General features: G+C 42.9%; 1 protein-coding gene across 1 annotated transcript; it reads left to right on the forward strand.

The window, feature by feature from the left end:
* The first annotated feature begins 6,651 nt into the window (after positions 1 to 6,651).
* LOC108090439 (protein patched) lies at positions 6,652 to 24,785 on the forward strand. Its single transcript, XM_017189117.2, has 6 exons — positions 6,652 to 7,586; positions 18,379 to 18,932; positions 19,471 to 21,406; positions 21,954 to 22,161; positions 22,232 to 22,503; positions 22,992 to 24,785. Exons 1-6 carry the CDS (start codon positions 7,458 to 7,460, stop codon positions 23,775 to 23,777), a joined length of 3,885 nt encoding a protein of 1,294 aa, XP_017044606.1. The 5' UTR covers positions 6,652 to 7,457; the 3' UTR covers positions 23,778 to 24,785.
* Positions 24,786 to 25,365: the final 580 nt, after the last annotated feature.

A 25,365-nucleotide genomic window follows, 5' to 3' on the forward strand; every position in this document is an offset into this window, starting at 1 on the left:
GGGCGCACAGTGAGCGGCAAAATAATAATTCTTTAAGAGTTTACGATCAATTTAGTTATGTTTTGTAATAGATAAATAAATGCTATCTTTAGTATTATAAATTTACAGACACTTAAGTGTTGAAGAAATTCTAATTTTTTAAAAATTATTATTATTTATTATTATTATTTATTTATTTGAGAAAACTAATATATTTATAAGAAATGGAATCCAAATAATTTGTGGCACTTAATTTCTACTAAGTTCGAAAAGAAATTAATATGGGAAGTATTTTTATATTTTAAAAAGTATGAAAGATTATTTATACATTTTTAATACAATTTTAAAAAAATAATACCTTGAACAAAAAATTTAGTTTTAAGTAAACTATGGTACAAGCTTTGCAGAAAAGGATAGTTAAATTAGTTTGGATAGATTTGGAAAAATAGTTCAAAAGCCCCAAAAATTATCCGAATACAACTTCATATTTTTTATACCCTTGCAGAGCAAAAGGGTATTATAATTTCAGTCAGAAGTTTGCAACGCAGTGAAGGAGACACCTCAGACCCCATAAAGTATATATATTCTTGATCAGCATCACGATCAGAATCCAAATATGCATGTACGTCTGTCCGTCTGTCCGTCTGTCCATCTGTCCGTCTGTCCGTCTGTCCGTCTGTCCGTTTCCGCGCAAACTAGTCTCTCAGTTTTGAAGCTATCTTGATGAAACTTTCCCAAAAGGTGTGTAGTTATTGCACGCAGTATATAAGTCGGAACGAGCCGGATCGGCCGACTATATCGGATAGCTCCCATATGAGAGAATGAAATAAAAAATTCTCACGCCGTTGTTTTTGATCAGATCGACTTGAATTCTTCAAGATGGCGTTTTCTAACTGTTATTGAATTTCGGATTAAATTTGATCAAAATCGGATAACTCTATCATATAGCTGCCATAGGAGAGATCGAAAACTATATATAGAATTAATGGAAATAAATTGATAACATCGTTGTTTTTTATCCCACGAGCATGATTTTTTGAATATCAAGTTTTTTAACAACGTTTACATTGGAAAAAAAGTTTCATAAAAATCGGTCATCTATATCTTATAGCTGCCATAGGAAAGATCAAAAAATCTATATAGAAATAATGGAAATAAAATTATAACATCGTTGTTTTTCATCAGACAAGTATGATTTTTGGAATATAGAGTTTTCTTACGACTCTTGAATTACGAATTAAATTTGATCAAAATCGGACCCCTATATCGTATAGCTCCCATATGATCTATAGTCAAAAATATGGAAAATGAATAGAAAAATCGTCTTAGATTCGATGTTGTCTAGCCTTTATGCGTTTTGTTCGACATATTTGATGACTGCAAGGGTATATAAGCTTCGGCTTGCCGAAGCTAGCTTCCTTTCTTGTTTTTTATAAAATTTATCGGTCGCTATTATTTTGTCCACCATTGTGTTTATGTTTATTCCCTGCCGTCAGTGGTTGCGGTGTTGCAGGGCAGCAAGGCTCAGCGCACAACGCCCACGCAGTCGCAGTGTCGTCATGGTCGCCGTAATCGCAGTTGGAGCGGCGAACGAAATTAATTTGACAGCCAACGCAAAACGCATGCGTCGTCAACATTCCTCGCCTCCACCTCCACCTCCACCTCCGCTTAACCCCCCCACCCTCTCCCTTCCACCCACCCGTCCACCCATTCCCCGGATATATCTCCAATCTCCGGGGATTCGACAACGTCGACAGGCAGAGACACTGACGTTCCGGGCTTATCGTCTTACTTTTATATCTATCTTAAGCTTGTTGTTGGCTGGCCTCCTTCGCCCCCACCACACTCCGCCCCTTTTCATTGTCGTTATCGTCGTTGCAGTCACATTAACACATCCGACTTCAAAAAGGGTTATGCGATGAGCTTAACTGATGTCGGAGGAGCGGGGATTACGAGGGAATTAATGGGTTGGGGATTTGCAGCCGGCATTGCGAGGAGATCGGAATCGAAGAGAACATAACCATGTCAGTTTGTTCATCTTAATTTGTGTTCTTCCAATAATCTGTTCGATATAAGGTTGAACCAAAATTTACAACATTATTAAATAATAGGCTATTAAGTTGGTAATTTTAATAATATTTTCTTAGAAAATAACAAACACTTTTTGGGCCCGTTTTGAACAATTAAATTTCGCAAGCCCACTTAATCACACTTTCAAATAAATTGGCCACCAGCAAGGCTCCTTCAATTCGGGCTTAAATAAACTTCTTGTGGAAATGTCGCCACGCGTGGGTTCGCCAAATGATAACCGAAAAGCCATCGATCGGTATTGTGCGGCAAAAAAAAAAACAAAAACAAAAACCCATCGAAAACAAAATCCAAAACCAAAACAGTCCCAGATCGAGACTAAGGTAGGGTTGGGGCGTAACGTTTGGGACATAAACACACTTAAAAAAAATAATACCTTCTTGTTATAGGTTCCCGAAAAATGTTTAATTTGTATTTACATTTGATAGAACTGAACAAGAACGATTATAAACCAGAAGGCTCAATGGGTTTCGGAATTTGTTTTTTCTAACTTGGTAAGCTTTTTAAAGTATTTATCTACAATGGACGTAAATCTGTGTGTTGGAAGAAGTGGCTCTACCAACTGCTGAACGATATTCAAAAAATCTTAATTTTTTTTATTTGAACCAATTACATATATTTTGTTTTATTAAATCAAAAATTTTTTTTTCAAATATTTTTGGCGGTGCATGGGGGAAGCAGAGCTGAAAGCCTGACAGGACCACACAAGAAGCTTGGAAAAGCCACACACACCGACGGGGGGGCGGGGGCAGACTGCTCAGTTCCCCAGTTCCTCAGTTGGTGATGTCGGTTGCCAGTTGCCGGTTGCCGTTGGACGGGCGGTTGATTACATGAACAAACGAACCGAGCCGATCCGATCCGATCCGAGCGAAGGCAAAGTTTTAGACCCAGCCGGTCCAGTCCGGTCCCCCAGATCGCAGACCCAACCGCAAGAGCCGACGCCAAGATAACGAGTTACCCCAAACGCAAACGCAAACCCAGGCCCAAACCGCAGGCATCGGGACATCGGGGGCAAAAGGAGCCGGACGAACCACACACGCCATGTCGCTGGGGAATCGGAATCGCGGGCCTACGTATTACCGGTGGCAAATAGTAATTATTACATTAAATGCACCGCAATAATACAGCAGCGACGTCAACATTTAGCCATAAATGCCGCCACTCCGCGACTGCAAATGCAGGTAAACTTTAAGTGCCGGTGCAGCAGTGCACCGAAAACAATTGTTTTATAATACGGAGCATAATTATAAAAAACTTAAGAAACAATTCCCTAATATTTACAAAGGCGTATATAACAATAAAACACCTATCATTAAATCGAAAATATCAGAAAAACATATTATTTATCTATATTTGGCAAGTTTATTAAATATAGAAGATAAAAAGTTTAAATAAAACATAAAAAAAGATAACAGAGATTTAAAACCACGTTGACCACGTTGGTCGTAAACATTGATTTCATAATCCAATACGGTCATAAATTTTTTTCTAGTAGTCTTCGTGAATGGGTTATGGTGGGGAAAAAGGGGAAAAAGGGGAAGCCACAGGAACACAACTAGCCGGGTAATGTTAATGGCGCTATAGGCCAATGACAAATGCAATTGCTTTGCTGTGGAGCTCGGTTAGCGGGACGTGGGGATTGTGTATCAAGTCGAGGTCTAGGCAACGCTGCACTATAAATTAAGACATTATACGATTAAAAACAAACAGCCTGTCGTTAAAGTCGCCGAAGGAGCGAAAGAGAAAGAAGATTTAAGCGAGGAGATCAGGGTTAGAACGCAGCTTAACGGGTTATTGGAAGACACAAACGTACGAAATCATTTACCATTCATGTAAAATTTTGTTTTACTAGAGATCTAGGAACGTGTACGCGAGTATTTGTTTTTTGTCAAACTTTAAAAAAATCTTCAATTTGATTATTTTTAGTAAAAATTATAAAAACTTCTTCCATAATGTAACAAAACATTTCAAAATTTTTGGTATTACATTTTCATTTTTATTTGAAAAGTCAAATTATTCTTAGGTTGTTTTAGGTTTTCAAAACGGCCTAATTATATTATTTTTAAAAGTGAATGATATGAAGATATGGACCAGCCCCCATAAAATTCTGCCTAAGCTTCCAGGCGGGCAAAAAAGATATCCAAACTTCAACTCCAGCCATAAAAGCAGCAACTACAGCGTTTCCGCCTCTCCCCCTTTTCTCCCCATTTTTCCCTTGCCTCGCCCCATTCCTATCCCCGCCAACTCCAAACGAAACGGCAAATGAAGCTCTCAAAGCAAACTGCGCTTCGTTGGTGGTCCATTGGCAGCTGCCGCCACACAGGCGCAACGTGTATGTATGTGTGAGAGTATCTCTCTATCTCTCTTGGGGAATTGGAGCTGCAGGCGAATTGAGCGAAAGCAAAACAAACTGCAAGTCATTGAGAGCAAAAACTCGAGAGCCAGCCAAAGATGGCGCAATCTCGGGAGATCGGGAGAGCGGTATAAAGCTAAAATATGCATGTTGGAGAAAAAAATGCCGCCCATGTCGCCAAAATGCCCCACACGCAGTGTGAGTGAGAGAGGAAGGGAGAGTTCGAGTAAGCTTGCTGAGAGAGTGCAACACATGAATGCAACGTTAGTTCAGGTGATCGAGTTAGAGAAAGAGTTGTTGTTTTTGATTATAATAGCCCGCTTGGTGGTGGGTCCACATTCACGTCTCCCCCGGCATCCCCATCTCTCTCTCTCCCTCTCTTTTTCTCGCATCCAAAGAGGATGAAAGAGAGGGGACACAATGATGCTGCAGTTGCATTCGAATTTGAATTTCGAGTTGAAGATTCGAGCGCCAATTTTTGCGGTTGTTCTGAAGAGTATTTTATTTTTGTTTATTTTGGTGATGTTTTTTCTGTTGGAAAGGGAAATCAGGGGTTGAGTGAAAAACACACATTTTCAATTATTTCCATTCATATCTTCAGGAGATGTATTTATAGTGAACAGAACTATGTAGTTAAAGTACTCCAATAAAATTTTACTTTCTTTTTTTCTTTTTAATTTGTTCTTCACTAATAAATTTTAATATTTTTTCAGTTTTTTATGACCTCTTTAAAGGGGTTTTAATTAGTTAATTTCTATGACCTGAAATAAAGGTTGTTCTTAAAGATAAAATCTAGAATGTGGTCAAACAATATTTTGTACCTTAACTTGTTGTTTAGAGTATCATTAACAATGATTGTCCCTTAAAAACAACTGATTAATTTTTCGAGGTGTATTTTTCCGGTGTAGTTTCCAGAATGTAGTTTAATAGACATATCATTTTATCTTTGAATTAATTCGCCGGCAAAACTAAAGCGTTTCAACTTGGGTGGCCCTCACACACATACACCATCACAATCCCTCGAATATTTAAGATACGTGGGGCGAAGATGCTGCAAAAACAAAGGCAAAGACAAGGGTGAAGCAAAAACATCCTGCCGCTCATAATTTAGCATCGGGAACATGCAAAAACAAACATCAGCGCATTGGGCTACAACAACTATAAAAACCAACAACATAAGCAATGTAAAGCTAACAAATTTGCCAACAGTTAGCGGCACGAACACACATACAGGCGCAGCCTGCCACGCACGCGCTCCCCACGAACAAACAAACTCACACACACAGAGATGAAAGCTCCAGTGGTTAGCGCTGCCGACGCTGAAGGCCGACGCCGGCAGAGGAAAGGAGTGGGGTGGGGCGACCACCCACAACGCTCGGCGGTTTCAGTTTAATGAAGGCAGCAACAAATTCATTTTTGGGTGGTCCATCCACACTGCAATAAAATAAACCACCGTGGCAGCAAAAAAAAAAAACAGCAGCCAAATCTCTTTAGGTGGTCTCGGCGAAAACAAAAACAACGACAAGCGATTAACAAGAATAGAAATTAGCAAGCTTTTAAGTGAATGTTAGAGGGAGGTCATCTAGAAAAACCTTAGACTTATATATATTCTATGATTATGAAATAATATTTTACGATATAAAAAATTAAAAACTTAAGACATACATATTTAATTAATAAAAAATCAAAACAGCATGCATGAAGAGCCTTTCAGTATGAAAAAAAAGGTTTAAGTGTTAATCTTAAACAACAACAAAAGAAAAAAACTTATGAAATGCCTTAAAATGTGTCTTTAAAAATAAATCAAACCTGTATTTTAATATTTTAAGACTGGTTGTTGTCAACTGTAGAAAAATAATTAATATCCCTATTATAAGTTTAAAACCGGATAATAAAATGATAATATCTTTTAAATTAAGAAGAATTTGTTTCTAACATGCAATGCAAGTTTGGTATTTTTTCTAAAAACTCTTAAAACACCCCTCGGTATTTTAGAGAATGAGCTACTGTTGTATCGGCCCTCGTAGAGAGCGTGCTCAAACCAAAATGGCCGCATACGGCTCAAGAGAGCGAGAAGAGAGCCGGAGCTAGGAGAGAACTGTCTGTTAGTCGGTTGCTCACACACACCGGCGCAGAATGTGGCACACACACGGGGGCGAGAGCCAGAGAGAGTCTGGCGCACGCTCTTTTAATGAAGTTGTTGGCCGACTGGCGTGCCGCATCCACGAGATACAGATACATCTCTCAGAATTCGAGCGATCCTCAAACGAAACGGTTGTGAGTGCGGAGCGCGGCGACTTACCTTTCCATTTTCATTTCCATTTCCGACTGCTGGCACTCTGTGTGTGGTATACCAACAAGATATATGGCACAGAACTCGTAGTAAAGCTAAGAAATTGTACTTCACGGATGCGAAGCGAAGTTAATGGATTAAATGCCAGGCAACAACAAAAACGAGCCAGTGTTAATGTGTGTGTGCGTCGCGAAGTGTAAAGCAAAGTAAAGTAAAAATAAAGAGCGAAAGGCGAGAGAGAAAACCGAAAACCGAAAACCGAAAACGTGAGGCGTCCGCCTGTCGCTTTTCCATGTGTAAATGATGTGTGAAAATTCTGTCAAATTCCCCAAACAAATTGTGTCCAAGATAAAATCCGAAAACCGCGTTTGAATCGTCGAAAAAACCCAGCAAAAGCGAAGCCAGCAATCACAACAAAACCAAACAACACAAAGAGAGCTCAGATACACAGCGTGCGAGAGCGAGAGAGCTAACGAGCGGGGGAGAGCGACTCTTCTTCATCAAAAAGAAGGAAAAAACCAAGAAAAGGAAAAAATGCAGAGTGCAGTGCAAAATGCAGCCAAACAAAATACGAGATCCCAATAACAATTGATCGAACCGAAAGTCCACGAACTATCCGCACACTGCCTCCTAAGTCTCAGTTTCGGGACGCAGACAAACGGCAGGCACTATAGAAAGACCCAAACGCACCCCTGCACTTCTTCACTCGATTCCGTCCGGAATCCGGCTGTAAACATAACCATAATGGACCGCGACAGCCTCCCACGCGTTCCGGACACACACGGCGATGTGGTCGATGAGAAATTATTCTCGGATCTTTACATACGCACCAGCTGGGTGGACGCCCAAGTGGCGCTCGATCAGATAGATAAGGTGAGTGTCCAGATACAGTGGAAACCATATAAGCCAGACATCAACTACTAAGGATTTTTTAATATAATATTGGTTTAGTTTTTTAAGTTTTTTTTATCGCATATAAAATGCATTTTTTAACCGAATATGTTGCTAACTTTTATTATACTTCTTCGGAAAATTGATCAAACTCTTTTTTAAAGTTAAGAAATTCATACATACAACTCAGTTAAAATTAAAAATAAGAGAGGGAAAATTCAACTAAAATGTTTTTTTTAAGTTTTAAAAACACCATTTTAATTTACTGATACAATTTTAAAGTGAAAAGTCTTTTATACACCGAATGATGCATTATTTTTTATAGTTCAAAATCAAAAAACTCTTAAAAAAAATATGAGAGCAAGCAAAAATGATTTTTTGTTACAAAAAATAAGAGTTGAAGCTTTTCCTTCTGCTGTAACTAAAAAAACAAGATAAAGGAAAGGTATGTTTTGTAGAAGTTCGACTGTAAAGCCCAAGCACTGCGGCCTTTGTTTAATGCGGCCATTAAGTCGCCGGGACAGATTTCAATAAATTTTATTGCCAATATCTCTCGCAATATTTTTCGCGTTTTTTCGTTGTCGATGTCTTCTTCTCCAGTCGATTCGATTTCATTTCGTTTCGTTTTCTTTGGCTGGATTCTCTGGTTAATAGAGTTGTCTGATTTTGGTTGGCTCGGCAGCCTATTAATTACAGTGATTAGCTAAAATCGATGCCCAATATGTAGCCAATCGGCTTATATGCTAATTTTGTTTTTAAATCTAAAAAGCGTGGAGGATTTACCTTTTATATAAAGACATTTGTTAATAAAGCGATTGGTCGCAAAATCAGTTGATAGCTTTGAACAAGAGAATATTTTATTTTTATAAAAAAAAGGCTTAAAAACTTATAATAGTCAAAAAAAAAAGGTATTGTTAAATGGTTTATGAGTCTTGCAACAATAATCCTAGTTGACCTCGTAGCTTCACATACAAAATGTGTTACCAATTTGGTTTGGCCATTTTTCTCCGTGCACTGCCATCAATCTACAACTATTTTCGCTGCGCAGACACACAGCAGGACTCTCGTACTTGAGACTTGAGACCGCGATCGCGGGACCCAACGATCCGATCCAGACGGACATATCCACAGACAACTTCATTACGTTGGCGCTACTGTGCGGAGTTGGCCTGACCGCAAAGCAGAAACAATAACAACTGCAACTGCAACTGCAACTGCAGCGAGCGCCAAAAACAGCAAGGCACAGAAAACGGCAAAAAGACTGGGCAAAAAGGCAGCCGCAGCAGCAGCAGCAGCAGCAGCAGCAGCAGCAGGAGATCCAGTAGTGGAAAGCAGCCGAAAAGGCAAAAGGCAAAAAGCTTTAGCAGCCGCAGCAAAAAAAAATAATAAACAACGCCAGCAACAACTTGCCTTCGGTGCGCTGGTGTTGGTGCGTATCTGTGAGATCGTCCAACATGGGTGGGCGCCGAGGTCTCCGCGAGAGTCATTTCGTACGTGCTGCTGCTGGCTGGACTGCCATCGCCCTCCCCCTCCTTCTTCCCCTCCCCCTCCCCCTCCCAAAGCCACTCCCACTCCCCAGAGACCCCTCTTTGGGCCCCCCCCTCCCATTCCCCTGCAGCCCTGCCCCACCGCCCATGCCCAGCATTTCTCAGATGCTCTTTGATACGGGCTTTGGGGCGGCTTTGGTTGGGAACTCTCGGCAGATTGATTAGAAACATGCGTGACGTAATGCGCAATCTACATTTCAAATAATCTGTTTATTAGCTGAAAATTTTGGCATTTTCAACATTGAGTATTGTACAAATAATTTTTTAAAATTGGCAAGTCCTGAAGCTTGAAGAATATGATCTTGCTTTTCGTTTCTTAAAACCACAACTGTATTTAAGCTTTAAAAGCAAGATATTTCAGTTATCTACAGCTTCCAATATCCTGCTTCCCTTATCTAAATACAAAAGTACTTTGCCTTCAGAGTATCCCGAATTCGTTGTTAAGTTTTCTAACTCAAAAAGAACAGTAAGCAATCATTATACCCATTGTCGTTGCCAAAAGCATTTCGGTTTGCTGTTGTTATTGCCGCCGATGCAAATGAAGCAGACAGAGATCGTTTTTCGGGTTTGGTTTGGGCCATTGAGTGCGGGTGGCCCAAAAAGCGAAAAAACGCCGAGGTAAAGGAAAAATTTCACTGACGCACGCGTTTTGTATTTGTTGCCTCTGCTGCTTAAGCAGTGGCTGCAAAACTGTTTGCCACCACACTGAAAATTAGAAAATTGTATTAATTAAACCAAAACATAAAAAAAACCCTATTCTATCAACACAATTTTATTTAAATTGGTAACTTTTCTGTGGTTCTGTTCAAACATTGAAAAGTATTTTTGATCTTTGCATAAAAAGCACTCTTTTAAATCTATTTATGATAATTATTTAATCATTTTAAATCTTTTTATCAAACACCACAAACAAAGCCAATTTTTCTGTGTGGACCGCCTCGAGTTTTCTCGCTGGTTCTCTGATGCTTTTTTACAGCTTGATGTCTTCATCATTGTTGCAGTTGCAGATGCAGTTGCTCGGCGACCGCGTGGCGTGTCTTGCTCTGTTGTTGTTCCCCCATTTGCCCCACCGCTCCCCACCGAGTTGGTTTTCCTCTTGTTTTTGCCCTCTCAATGTGTGTGTTTAAGTGTGTGTGTGTGTGTGCATCTCAATTATTTCTCGTAAAGTCTCTCGGGGCTCGGTTGTAACGTGCTTTTGACTCTGCCCCATCCTGAACTCCTCTGGAAAGTTGTGGCAAACGATCGATCGTGATGGCGCCGACATCGTCAGCGTCTTTTGTGGTCGTCGTCGTCGTCGTCATCATCATCGTCGATGGCGATTTATTTTAATGACTCAATTTAACGAAATATATTAAGACATTAAAATCGTCTAACGAAGCTGGCGAGCGATTGAAGTGCGTTTACTTCTCTTTTTTTGGCGGCTATGCAAATTGGCCAGCGCGATTATTGTTATTATTTTTGTTTATTTACTTCTCTGGAAAAAATTTTATTTTCTTGTTGCTGGGAGGTCTGCGTTGTCTTTCAGGGGATGACGTTTTCATTCATGATATGAATGCCAAATGGAGCCGAGAATTACTTACTCAACGACGATCTTTGCTTCGAGGGTACAGCGAATAGTTGATATCGTTTACTAGGGTTCAATTGAAAAAATTCTCAACAATTATCTATATAACTGAAGATAAGTTTATTTTTTAGGAAATATTTTTCACTCGTAACTTGTTAAGTTTTTTTTTTACGACTTTTAAGATAAGCAAGGAGTTTACATTTTAGATTATTGACATACTTATTGCTTTTAATATTTCTTCATAATTCTTTACAAATTGTAAAGCAAGCCTCAAATTCAATGAAAGACGGGATATTTATGATTTTTGTTGAAAGTTGCATTTACGGAATTCCCCCATAAATCAAATGAATTTACAAGGAAAACACTTTCTTCTATTTTTACCCGCAAAGATTCGTTTACATGTGTTCACCACAAATCATCATCCAGTGCTTGTATCTTTTTTTTATTTTGACTTAGGGTATCTCATAGCTGCATTTATCTACCCGCTCGGCCTGTCCATCGATATTTATTTATTATTTGCCCTAAGTCCGGCGACACAAAATCACACAAGCTGAAATCTCATTTATGGCAATGCCGCACTATCGATGCAGGCCATGTATTCGCCCGACGCTCGTTGTATCTATAAGATACATATGAATTCATGAATGAAATCGCTTGTCCCCCCCCTTCCCCCCTCTCCCTCCCGCTCCCCCAAAGTCTCCGTTCTCCGTTCGCTGTGCCAATTGTAAGGCAAACACACTCGCACCGAAACGCACACACTTTGCACAGGAAGTTGAGCAACATTGGCGGCATTTTGAAGAAGAAGGCTTCGCTGCCAGTGGGCAATAAATTTGTTTAGTCATGCCGGGAGATGTCCGTTTCGCTTTTTTCACAACTGCTCACGAAAAACAAACACAAATATTTGTGGCATCCACACAGACAAGGGGCAAACATTTATCAAATTGACATGGCCAAAACTAAGAGGAAAACATCTTCAGAAAACAAAAACCAGTAGCTTAAACTTTGAAATTGACAATAAGCGGCAGCATCTTAATTATCAGGGTAAACAAGTAAATTGCATCTTGGAAAAAGCTATCTTGTTCTTGGAGAATTAACCGCTTTATGTTTTTTTTTCAAAGATGATTTCAGTGGACGTAATGATACTCATTTGCTTCTCAATATTATAAGGATATGTTTCATTAAATTTAATCTTTGGACAAGGTTTTTTAATGTGAACAAGTTATGTAATTGTAATATAGGCACATCTTATAGGTTGTAAACATATTTTAACAAGAGACATGCTCCATGTTTTGAAAGTAGTTTCTTCTTCCCTTTTAGAAATCAACAAGCTAGGTAACTTAAATATTTAATCAAGACCCCAGCAACAGACAGATAGCATGCCTATTGACTTTCGGACCGTAAGTCAAATATTATAATTTCCAGATCGTTATCTGGTTGATAAGATCTCGAGCGCGTTAGGCGTAAGGCAAATAAATCATTGTCACACTCGCGATCAATATTTGTTATTCGATATTGTCGAGTGGCTGGGGACAAGTTCAGATAGCGATGGCCCCCCACAAACAAAAAAAAAAAAGCAGTTCTGAAACATACAATTAAATACTTAAGAAATATTTACGAACACAAAAAAGAAGACGGAAAGAAAAGATCAAAGACTTTGGACCGAAGGAAAGGCGAGGGTGAGTCGGGATCTCAAGTGGAGAGTGGCGAGTGGAGAGTGGAGAGTGGAGGGTAATCCTTGAGCAAACTCCCCCGAGGAGTGACACAAATAGGGAGCGGGAGATACCTGCATAAATGGCCGAGCCCTCGCAGAAGGGTAGAATATAGTATAGTATACATAGATCCATCGACGGGATGCCGCTTCCCAGAAGGCCGTCGAACAATGTCGATGAAGATATCTCACGCCTACAGGCGTTTCCGGCTTAGGGTTACACTGAAACAGAGAGGAAGTGCTTAACAAGTTAACTGTAATTTAACATGCTGGGCGTGTTGAAAGCAAAACAAGATAAGGTGTGTACCGCCTGGAAACTGTCCACTTCGGGGAACTGATAGATCTTTTACAAGGATAGTTTGAATGTGCCTTGAAGTAATTAACGAAATGGGTAAAGAAAAGTATTTGTCACTGCAATATCCAATCATTTGGAGTGTATCCTATGTGGTAGGTAGGTTTCCTTCATTGGGTATTATTATATCTAGATCCCCTAATCGGATTCCACCCCATTCATAAGTAACCCATCCCTGTCGCTTTACATAATCCCCTGACCCATTGTCCGGGAACTGAACCCGTTTCCCCCGGAACGAGCCCAATGGCCCACATAACTCCCACACGGCGATCCCACAATTGACAGCTTCATCTGCCGAGGCTCACACACACTCGGCGACGCACCAACGTGGCCAACTTGACTCGATCTGCCATCTGCAGCTGGCGCGGGGAACTGGAACTCACTCACAAGAAAAAAATACAACCAAAAACCCAAAAAAAAAGTGAGGGAAAAAATGAAAATAAACCGAGGAAAAAAACACGAAACGTTGTTGTACAGACGGCCACAGCTTGGGCTTCATTAGGGACGGGACGTCGACAACGGCAACGACTTTGGCCGAGAGACGAGCCGCACATAAAACTGTTATTGTCTTCATCAGTCTGAGGCCTCAGCGCGATCGAAGCAAGACATAACAACAACGGCCCGAAGAAAGAGAGAGAGAAGAAAAATCAGGAGAATTATGAAGACATTAACTCGACCACACAGCACGCGGCCCGAACCCAAGCCCAAGCCCAAGACCAGGCCCAAAACTCAAAACCCAAAAACGAAAACCGAAAACCGAAAGCCGAAAGACGAAAACCCGAAACCCCAGAGAGGGGCTTACTTACGATCAAGACCTACTAGAGCCAGGAAAAAAAAAAAAAACAAAATAAAAGGTATACTCGTACACTGCGGAGACACGGTGACAGAGAGCGAATACCGGAAAGAAACATTCAAGCAATAATCACGGAATTCACTGAAAAAGCAGTTAACGGACAGACAGACGGACAGGCGGACAAACGGACGGACAAAACTCCGCTGAACGGACGCGAACTCGAACTCGAACTCGAAGCGATACGAATACGCACACGAATACGAATACGAATACGATACCATCCATACGATACGATACGCAGAGTGCGTGTGTACCTGTGAATGCGAGTGCCGGTGGTCAGGTAGGCTGCGTTTTCGATTTTCAGACGAAATAATAAAGAAATTAAAATTGTTACGGCCTCTTCAGAGGGCAGGTGAACTTCACTTCACTTCAGTTTACTTCGCTTTGCACTCTGCGTTGTGCAGTTGAAATCGAAGTTATTACAAAACTCTCTTGACAGACTGCCCCAAGGAGGGAAAATAATCAGGGAGCTTCGGCGGTGGTCCTTGTGCCTTTATTTTTTGCACCTGGCGCTTCTGGAGTTAACTGTAAATCGTCTCACTGAACGCTCACCTGAGCCGCACTGTGACCTTCAAACCTTTTTTTTTAACGATTTCGTTTTACGGGCATGCAAATACGAGTATCATGTCTTCTTTTATTTTTCGGGCTCGCTGCAAAAAATAAAAAGAGCATAAAATGGTAATAAATGCGGCGGACGGTTTGCTAGTCACGTTTTGGGGGCGCCATAAATTGGCGGCAACGAGAATTTGCATTCAACGGTTTCACATTCGCTTGGGCCTCATTTTTAATTGCCTCGAAATCAATTTACTTCTCAGCCCGACCCGGCAAATGTGTTTGCTGTGTGTGGTCCTTTTTAACGGCGGCAAAATCTGTGTGCGCGGAGCGATATAATAGGGAATTCGGTGTTCCTGCTAAAAATAAACACTGAATAGTCCCAGCGGTGACGCAGTATATCCATTTCTTTGGCTATTTTGTTTGACAGCCTCCGCAGCTGTGTGAACGGCATGTGAAAATAAAAACACTGCTCCATTTAAATGCCAGGCGGGCGATACAGGAAAAATAAAAGAAAAAAGTATAAGTCATGGGATTCGTATTCAAAAACGTTATCAAGTGGCATATAACTTTTATGGTAGCTACAAGTTTTATGGCACACGCTTACGTGAGAAACATGGGAAAGCTGCCCCTCGCATCCGATTCCATATACAGATCGGTAATCCCTGGAGCTGCGATCGCTGAGATCCGCAAAGATTCCCCGCAAGTGATTCACGCTCCCGCCGAATCCATAAATTTTGGTTGGCAATGGAATCGCCTGTCCATATACATAATTCTATTGATGTCTCTGGGTGGTCTGCCATATTGAATTTCATTTTATGCTAAAATGCTTTTGTTTTATTTGAGGTTTTGCATTCGATTTTTATTGCGGCATAACTGGGTGCGCTCATATTTTATGGACCAACGCACCATATTCGAGCCGCGACTCAAGTGGTTTTTGGGTTTGCGAGTGGCATGGAAAAGATTGTTTTTTTTTTTTTTCATATTTAGAGTGGTTCCCGAAGCGGTCCGTGTAATTAAGTAGTCAACCACCGTGGGGGGCCGCGCAGGAAATTCGATTTTCGTTTTTTGCCCCGGCCAGTTGATGTGTCGGGTCTTTTGATTGATTGATGCGTGATGCGGAGATTTCAAGATTTCGAGATTGTTTACAGCGAGAACAGAGAACTCTAAACATTCGATTTATTTTTTGGTTTACTTTGAAGAAAGCTTTGACGTGAGAAAGGTTGTACCAGGAAATGTGGGAACTATTTTAATAAAACAAACAAGAATAACTTAAATAAGATAACTTGTTTTCTAACTAAAGAATTTAAAAGAGTTTTGATTCATTGCACTAATTATGTCATACAGATCTCTTATTTTTAGCTGTGAAAAAAAACATTTAACAAATATCTAACATTAAACATAAATATAAATACAAATACATATAGAACATAAATGGTTTGTTTACTCGGTTTTTAAATTGATCTATTGATTCATAAGTAATTTGATACTATCTCTTACCTATTTCTTTAGATTTCGATACATTGATTGATCAAATTTAGAATTATTGACAAAAAATAGATCATTTAATGAACATATAACATTCAGGTTTCGAAACCATGATCCTGAATTTCTTTCGGTGTACTTGTGATACACTTATACCCAATGCCATCTACCTGCACCTGCTGTTCCCAACTGCCGTCTTCTTTTTCGGCCGCCGTCTTGCGTCTCCCTCGCACCCATTCGTCATGGCAGCGAGTGTTCCGAGGCTGCCTTCATTTCCCCGGGTTCCTGGGCAGCGGATTAGGCTGGAGGCTGGAGAGCCTCCAGTCCAGGCCGCTGTGTGTGCGCATTTCTAATGAAGCTGTCGCAACAGCAGCAACAAAGGCCACTACAAAGAGCCACAGCAAAGTAACATTTTCATTTGAAAGCGCTGAGGAGAGGAAACCCCGGGCAGGATCATAAATCAATGCGTGACATTTCCTCACAGCGAACAAGATCTGCGGGGGTGGGCAAAAAAAAAAAAAAAAAAGAAAAACTGAGCTGCGGAAAATAAAAGGAAGGCACGCAAGGCAAAAACAGCGAAAGATTGATGATATGTCACACAGATCGAGCAGCGTGTTTTCGAGGCTCAAAGCAAAGAACAGAAAGAGACAACTGGAGCGGAGCGAAAGAGACGGCTGCTGACAAGCGTTGATGGCTCAATCTTTGAGCCGCACAGTTTGCGAGCCACTGGAATGCCGGCCTAATCTAGATTAAGTTTATTTTTAGGCCCTGCCGCCCCAAGGGGCCAAGAAAAGAAGGCAACAATGTTTGTGGCCAGGGATTCCTAGAATTTTGTGCATCTTTTGTTTGCGCACCTTGTTGTTCTTGTTGTTGGTGTTGTTGTTGTTGTTGTTGTTGTTGTGAAACGGAGGGGGGGAGGAAATTATGGAAAAATTCCACGAACAGGTCGCCGCCACAGGCAGTCTCAAAGTGGATGTGCCGCCAACGACTTAATTAATGGCGACAAAGTCGGGCGCGCCGCGTTTGATGTTTCACTCTTCAGCGATTGCGGAAATGCAGCAAACTCTGCTGCATAAACAAGCAGCAGGAAGTGCAGGGATCGGTATCCTATCCCATCCACTACATATACATATAGAATATATACCCAATCCATCCGAAAACTCTTGATCCTGGGCAAACAAAGACATTAAGCGGCGGATTATTTACGAGTGACTCCCGCTCTATCTTAACGGTAGTCGTAAAACGCTCTGAAGACCAAACAATAAAGCCATTTTCTGGGTGCCTCAAGTTTCTTCTCCACTTCTTTTATTTTTTTTTTTTTTTTTTTTTTTTTTGGTTTTGCTGGCCACAACCTGACTTGGCCGGGAAAAATCTGTGAAAAGCGATAAAAGGCGGAGGCAGCGAAGGAGCCTCCAGAAGAGAAGAGCCAAACTTCGAGAAGATTCGAGTTGGGGTCTGTGTGGAATGTGTTATTTGGATGCCTCGATCCCCGACTTCGCTGGGTGCGCCACCACAGTGGTGCTGCACAGTGGTGCAAGCTCATGATAAAGAAACTTACTCCAGAATTTCTTGTATTCATTCTGTTCAAAATTGAAAACCCGTAATTTTAGTGACATTTGCTTTATGGCTTAATCATACATTACCAAAAACTTGTTTCTGAATAAATTGGAAAGTAAATTCCTTTGTTTAATTAATAACTTGTTTGCAGGCAGTCATTAAAAATGCTTCATTAAAAAACAAATAATTGAAAATAATTTATGTCTTCTAATTCTAAAGAACCCAATTATTTCCATATATTATTTTGCGTTTTTAAAGTAAATTCCTTTGCTTAATTAATAACTTGTTTGCAGGCAGTCATCTTGTGAAATTAAAATCAGTCATTAAAAATGCTTCATTAAAAAACAAATAATTGAAAATAATTTATGTCTTCTAATTCTAAAGAACCCAATTATTTCCATATATTATTTTGCGTTTTAAAACAAAAACTCGTTCCACTGTTTGTCTGATTGTTGGACTAAAACTTCGATTGAGACGTTAGCGTTAGCGCGAGCCTCATTATTATTTTTTCCTGGCTCTTTGGGGTTTTTTCGTTTTGTTTTTGGGAAAGGGGCTCAATTTCCGTGCAGCACTGCAGCAGCTGGAGAACGGAGAAGCAGCACGAAATATCGGGATGAGGGTCAGGGGGAGCGGAATGGTTGCCGGGTTTGAGCCAGGCCCAAAGCCTGAGCAGCGATCGATCCAATTGCCCAAGCAGGCGATTATAGGTTCGCCTTTTTTCGGCCCGCCAATGACGACAGCGGCGTCTTGTGTTGTTTTTGTGGTTCCAGGGTTTGGGATCTCGGTCCGGGACTCTGGGTGGAGTCGGGAATCTGTGGCCTGGCGAGGGGGTAAGCAAATCTCTCAGGAATCTGAAATATTCACTGTAATATAGAACTAGAGAGTATGGTTGCTCAAATATTGTTATTACTCATAATGTTATATTTACTATTATAGTCAAAGCTTCAGATTTGATCAGCTTTGATTTGATTATTTAGTGAACTTCTTTTAGAAACCCTATAGACTACGCCCCTGTGCGGAGCAAAACAAATAAATCACATGACCACACGCTGTTTCGTTATAATTTTAATGCGTTGTTCATAGCAGCAAGGGGAATCTACTAAGTAAAACTTAAAAGTATCCTAACTAAGGTTTCCTATTCTTTTATATTTTCCAGGGGAAGGCGCGTGGCAGCCGCACGGCGATCTATCTGCGATCAGTATTCCAGTCCCACCTCGAAACGCTCGGGAGCTCCGTGCAGAAGCACGCGGGAAAGGTCCTCTTTGTGGCGATCCTGGTGCTAAGCACCTTCTGCGTGGGCCTGAAGAGCGCCCAGATCCACTCGAAGGTGCACCAGCTGTGGATCCAGGAGGGCGGTCGTCTGGAGGCGGAACTGGCCTACACACAGAAGACAATTGGCGAGGACGAGGCGGCGACGCACCAGCTGCTCATCCAGACGACCCACGATCCCAACGCTTCCGTCCTGCATCCGCAGGCGCTGCTGGCCCATCTGGAGGTCCTGGTGAAGGCCACCGCCGTTAAGGTGCACCTCTACGACACGGAGTGGGGGCTGCGCGACATGTGCAACATGCCGAGCACGCCCTCCTTCGAGGGCATCTACTACATCGAGCAGATCCTGCGCCACCTCATCCCGTGCTCGATCATCACCCCGCTCGACTGCTTCTGGGAGGGCAGCCAGCTGCTCGGCCCGGAATCGGCGGTTGTGATACCGTAAGTCCTTAACTATTACTATAACCTATATAGCATGTAAATATATAAACCCCTTAGAAGTGCTTTCCATTTCCATTTCCTTTTCCATTTTTGTGATTTTTTTACAAGCAAGCTGCCATAAGAACTTATACACAAAGGTTTAACTAGATTTCAAAAGTACATACAGTGCAGTTTATCATTTACTTCCTCTAATCCAATCGGGAAATTATCTACAAAGGTAATTCTTATTTTATTTAAAAAGTAAAAAAAAAATGTTTATTAAAAAGTTAAATGCGCCTGCTTTCGTTTTATCTTATCTTAGTTGAAAAACTCTTTTTTTTTTCTTATTTTAATATAATGCGTTCTACATAAACATGGATAAGGCTTTCCTAGATAGCTAATCAGTGCAAATATGGTTATTCATATATAAATTACACATTATTAATTTCCTTAGCAATATATCCATATTGAACTGCGTTATTTAATACCCTAGTGTTAACTTATTCCACAAAAAGTGTTCCCCAACCTATGTTGATTTTCCCATTTCTCCCCCCCGCAGAGGCCTCAACCAGCGACTCCTGTGGACAACCCTCAATCCCGCCTCGGTGATGCAGTACATGAAGCAGAAGATGTCCGAGGAGAAGATCACCTTCGACTTCGAGACGGTGGAGCAGTACATGAAGCGGGCGGCGATCGGGAGCGGCTACATGGAGAAGCCCTGCCTGAATCCGCTGAACCCGAGCTGCCCGAACACCGCTCCCAACAAGAACAGCACCCAGCCGCCGGACGTGGGCGCTATCCTCTCCGGCGGATGCTACGGCTATGCGGCGAAGCACATGCACTGGCCGGAGGAGCTGATCGTGGGCGGGGCGAAGAGAAACCGCAGCGGCCACCTGAGGAAGGCGCAGGCCCTCCAGTCGGTGGTGCAGCTGATGACCGAGAAGGAGATGTTCGACCAGTGGCAGGACAACTACAAGGTCCACCACCTCGGCTGGACGCAGGAGAAGGCGGCCGAGGTGCTCAGCGCCTGGCAGCGCAACTTCTCCCGGGAGGTGGAGCAGCTGCTCCGGAAGCAGTCGCGGATCGCCGCCAACTACGACATCTACGTGTTCAGCTCGGCGGCCCTGGACGACATCCTGGCCAAGTTCTCGCACCCCAGCGCCGTGTCCATTGTGATCGGAGTGGCGGTCACCGTTCTGTACGCCTTCTGCACCCTCCTCCGCTGGCGGGATCCCGTCCGTGGCCAGAGCAGTGTGGGCGTGGCCGGAGTACTGCTCATGTGCTTCAGCACGGCCGCGGGACTGGGACTGAGTGCTCTGCTGGGGATCGTCTTCAATGCGGCCAGCACGCAGGTGGTGCCCTTCCTGGCCCTCGGACTGGGCGTGGACCACATCTTCATGCTGACCGCCGCCTACGCGGAGAGCAATCGCCGGGAGCAGACCAAGCTGATCCTGAAGAAGGTGGGTCCGAGCATCCTCTTCGGCGCCTGCAGCACGGCGGGATCCTTCTTCGCGGCCGCTTTCATTCCCGTGCCCGCCCTGAAGGTGTTCTGCCTCCAGGCGGCCATCGTGATGTGCTCCAATCTGGCGGCTGCCCTGCTCGTGTTTCCCGCCATGATTTCGCTGGATCTGCGCCGGCGCACCGCCGGCCGGGCGGACATCTTCTGCTGCTGCTTCCCGGTGTGGAAGGAGCGGCCCAAGGTGGCGCATCCCGCGCTGCCGGTGAACAACAACCACGGCGGCCGGGGAGGCAGGCAACCCAGGAACCCGAAGGGATGCAACAACAACAACCGGCTGCCGCTGCCCGCCCAGAATCCTCTGCTGGAGCAAAGGGGAGTCGAGGGCATTCGTTCGCTGCCCCACTTCTCGCTGGCCAGCTTCGCCTTCGACCACTACACGCCCTTCCTGATGCGCAGCTGGGTGAAGTTCCTCGCCGTGATGGGATTCCTGGCCGCTCTGGTCACCAGTTTGTACGCCTCCACGCGGCTGCAGGACGGCTTGGACATCATTGACCTGGTGCCGAAGCACAGCAACGAGCACAAGTTCCTGGACGCCCAGACGCGACTCTTCGGCTTCTACAGCATGTACGCCGTGACCCAGGGCAACTTCGAGTATCCCACGCAGCAGCAGCTGCTGAGGGACTACCACGACGCCTTCGTGAGGGTGCCCCATGTGATCAAGAACGACAACGGCGGACTGCCGGACTTCTGGCTGCTCCACTTCCGCGACTGGCTGAGCAACCTGCAGAAGACCTTCGACGAGGAGATCCGCGATGGGAGGCTGACCAAGGAGTGCTGGTTCCAGAACGCCAGCAGCGACGCCATCCTCGCCTACAAGCTGATCGTCCAGACGGGCCACGTGGACAACCCGGTGGACAAGGGCCTCGTGGAGACCAACCGCCTGGTCACCAGCGACGGCATCATCAATCCGCGCGCCTTCTACAACTACCTGTCCGCGTGGGCCACCAACGACGTCTTCGCCTACGGAGCCTCCCAGGTGGGTTTCGCTTAAGATTTACCTGATTTACCAGGGATAACTTAAGAAATCGATTTTTTAATTTAAACCAATTTGAGAACCCAATATCTAAAATAAACCTCATGTAGCTTTTATATTTATTGCATTTTCTGATTAAAAGTTTGATAATTATCAGTCATATTATATTATCCGAAAAATATTCAACAGAACTGTGTCTGAACAAAGGGTTTCCAAACCCAGAAACATTTCACAAAAGTAAAAAAAGAATATTCAAGTTAAAAAATTGAAAAATTCAGAATCTTAAAAAATTTATAATAAATAAATAATAATAAATATTAAAGCTTCAATTTACACACCTTGTAGAAATATCTTTCTGATTTCATTTAAGTTAATAATTAATATTCTACTTTTATTTAATGTTTTTCTTTACTTAACGAAGTAACTTTTTTATGTCTCTTTTTTCGAGTTCATTTTTTAATCTTTAGTTGTATTGTTTTAACAATTATTATAGCATAAATTTCTTAATAGCTCCCAATTAATTTTATATTCTCATCTTCAATTTGTGCAGGGCAAACTGTATCCGGAACCGCGCCAGTATTTCCACCAGCCGAACGAGTACGACCTGAAGATCCCGAAGAGCCTGCCGCTGGTCTACGCCCAGATGCCGTTCTACCTGCACGGACTGACGGACACCTCGCAGATCAAGACCCTGATAGGTCACATCCGCGATCTGAGCGTCAAGTTCGAGGGCTTCGGCCTGCCCAACTATCCGTCGGGTGAGTTGAAAGTGGCACTGAATACTCCCAGTTAACCCCAACTAACCTTCATCTCTTTTTTAATGTGCAGGCATTCCGTTCATCTTCTGGGAGCAGTACATGACCCTCCGTTCCTCGCTGGCCACGATCCTCGCCTGCGTGCTCCTGGCCGCCTTGGTCCTGGTCTCCCTGCTCCTCCTCTCCGTTTGGGCCGCCGTCCTGGTGATCCTCAGTGTGCTCGCCTCGCTGGCCCAGATCTTCGGGGCCATGACCCTGCTGGGCATCAAGCTGTCGGCCATCCCGGCAGTCATACTCATCCTCAGCGTGGGCATGATGCTCTGCTTCAACGTGCTCATTTCACTGGTGAGTAATCTGTTCAAACAAGGGCTGTGAGTTATAAGAGATATGAGTGACAGTAAAAATCAGGAACAAAGTAATGAAACATTGGAAAGTTGTGCATAATTCGTTCGAAAATATTGTTCTACAAGCAGATTAAAAGTTTGAAATCATACTAAATTCATTTATTAATACAATAAAAAATAATGGTAGTAATCAGACTACCATACACACTTTGTTTAAGGCTTTTAAACTTTAAACTCAATTCAAACACTATGATTTCAGTCAATTCAGTATTGCAATTTCCGTACCTCCTAAAATACAATTTCAGTACTTTCGATATCAATTAATTTTTGTCTTTCAACAGAAGTTCTTTACACAGAAGTTCTCTTACTTATTTATAACTCCAACAAATTGAGAAAATGCCTGTTATGTAAACGGATTTTAAAATATTTGTGGATAATTTCTCTTACTGTTTTGCAACTCCAACTAATAAATCTCCTTTCCAATTACAGGGCTTCATGACGTCCGTGGGCAACCGACAGCGACGCGTCCAGCTGAGCATGCAGATGGCCCTGGGTCCCCTGGTCCACGGAATGCTGACCTCCGGCGTGGCGGTGTTCATGCTCTCCACCTCGCCGTTCGAGTTCGTGATCCGGCACTTCTGCTGGCTCCTGCTGGTGGTGCTGTGCGTGGGGGCGTGCAACAGCCTGGTGGTGTTCCCCATCCTGCTGAGCATGCTGGGCCCGGAGGCGGAGCTGGTGCCGCTCGAGCACCCCGACAGGATATCCACGCCGTCGCCGCTGCCAGTGCGGAGCAGCAAGAGATCGGGCAAGTCGTACGTGGTGCAGGGATCCTCGCGATCCTCGCGGGGCAGCTGCCAGAAGTCGCACCACTACCACCACAAGGACGTGAACGACCCGTCGCTGACCACGATCACCGAGGAGCCGCAGTCGTGGAAGTCCAGCAACTCATCCATCCAGATGCCCAACGACTGGAGCTACCAGCCGCGCGAGTCCCGTCCCGCCTCCTACGCTGCCCCGCCCCCCGCCTACCACAAGGCGGCCGCCCAGCCGCAGCAGCCGCCGACGGCGCCACCGATAACGCCGCCGCCACAATTTCCGCCGGCGTTTCCGGCGACGTATCCGCCGGAGCTGCAGAGCATCGTGGTGCAGCCGGAGGTGACGGTGGAGACGACGCACTCGGACAGCAACACCACCAAGGTGACGGCCACCGCCAACATCAAGGTGGAGCTGGTGACGCCCGGTCGGGCGATCCGCAGCTATAACTTTGCGAGTTAGCACTAGCACTAGTTCCTGTAGCCATTAGCCCCTATCTGTAGGATCTACTTTAAGCCGCAGCCCTAATTGTATCTGTATAATCGATCGATCGGTCCGACGGGTCTGTTGGGGATTCCAACTTTATGGATATCACACTAGGAAGCTCAAAAATATTATAGAATTTCCACAAAAATAGTTGAACCTGAATACCATCAAAATATTTTACAAATTTATTCAACACTAAATTTCAAAAAAGCAACACTTAACTTAAAAAACGATTTTGAAACGAATACTTATTTGGAGATTGATTTTGAGAGTGCTAAAATCAATGAAGCCTTTTTTAGAAACCTTTTATTAATTTTGAGATTCAACCGTTTATAATTTTCAAAAAACAATCTATAAAGTTTTAGAATACTCAACAGACCTTTGTGTATGTATATGTGTATGCATGTTAGTTAATTTCCCAGAGTCCGGTATTTGTAGCAGCTGCCTTCCCCGCTCCTCCACCCCCGAAATGCGCCCAACCCCCTTTGTACCACGCCTCTGCCGCCCCCTCTGCCTAGCAGCTTTGTATGTATGTATCGTAGCACCTAAGGAATACTTAAACTTAGAGATATTTATTGTAACACACGCCACACACAACACAACACAACACACACACACACTGTACTTACATTTAATTCAAAGCGAGATTCATCAACACAAAAAACACACAAACTAGTAATTTGTAGCTCGTAATTTAGTTTAAATATGTACATAAAACACAAGGACTTGAACCAAAATAGTATCGCTTAAACGGAAACGAAAGAACGAGAGAAAATTAATTACTATTACTTAACCAACCACAAGAGAAAACCCTCCTCCCTAACGGTACTTACAACCAAAATAAAACAAGAGTATAAATATAAACAAGCAAGAAAATGGAAAACCATTGTAAACGCGGCATTTATCCATGTACATTTGTTGCACAAAGACTGACTGTCTTTTTATAAATAAAAATATATATATTATACAGTTTTTTAAAAGCGACACAAATGCGTTATTTTTCTGGAGTTCCATAATTTAAAAATAATTTTGAATTTAAATTAATTTCATTTTTAACAATATAACTCTGAATTTAGATGTGTTCTCATCTAAATGAGAGCCAAATTGACTCAGGACTGGTGCAAAGCAAATTTTCCAGACTTTATCACATCCAGTGAATGGCCACCTTACTCGCCAGATCTCAATCCGATGGAGTCCAGGGCATGGTATAATAAGTACAAGGTAGTCTCGTCGGCTTTTTTTCCCCCTATCGACACTACAAATAGAGCGAGAGAGAGTGTTTTCATATGGGTTCGGGTCGATAGGGGAAAAAACCCGAACGATTTTGCAGCCGACGAGACTACCTTGTATAATTCTACCATGGTCCAGGGCATGTACTAAACGGGATCGATAAATGGGATCGATAAATGGGATCGATAAATGGGATCGATAAATGGGATCGATAAATGGGATCGATTATCGGAAGAAGACCTGCGGCCCAAGGAAGCCCCTTTGACACCGGATGAATATTTGTTAACATAATAGCTATTTAATAGTTGTGTGTCTGCATTTTTTCTCAAATATA

The sequence above is a fragment of the Drosophila ficusphila genome, unplaced genomic scaffold (genome assembly GCF_018152265.1).
Source record: "Drosophila ficusphila isolate 14025-0441.05 unplaced genomic scaffold, ASM1815226v1 contig_414, whole genome shotgun sequence".
Lineage (NCBI taxonomy): Eukaryota > Metazoa > Arthropoda > Insecta > Diptera > Drosophilidae > Drosophila > Drosophila ficusphila.

Excerpts from the sequence above, each read along its gene's own strand:
- LOC108090439 (XM_017189117.2), top strand. The coding sequence starts at position 7,458 with ATGGACCGCGACAGCCTCCCACGCGTTCCGGACACACACGGCGATGTG. Across the intron at positions 22,162-22,231 it reads CCTGCCCAACTATCCGTCGG|GCATTCCGTTCATCTTCTGG; the intron begins GTGAGTTGAAAG and ends TTTAATGTGCAG. Across the intron at positions 22,504-22,991 it reads TCAACGTGCTCATTTCACTG|GGCTTCATGACGTCCGTGGG; the intron begins GTGAGTAATCTG and ends TTCCAATTACAG.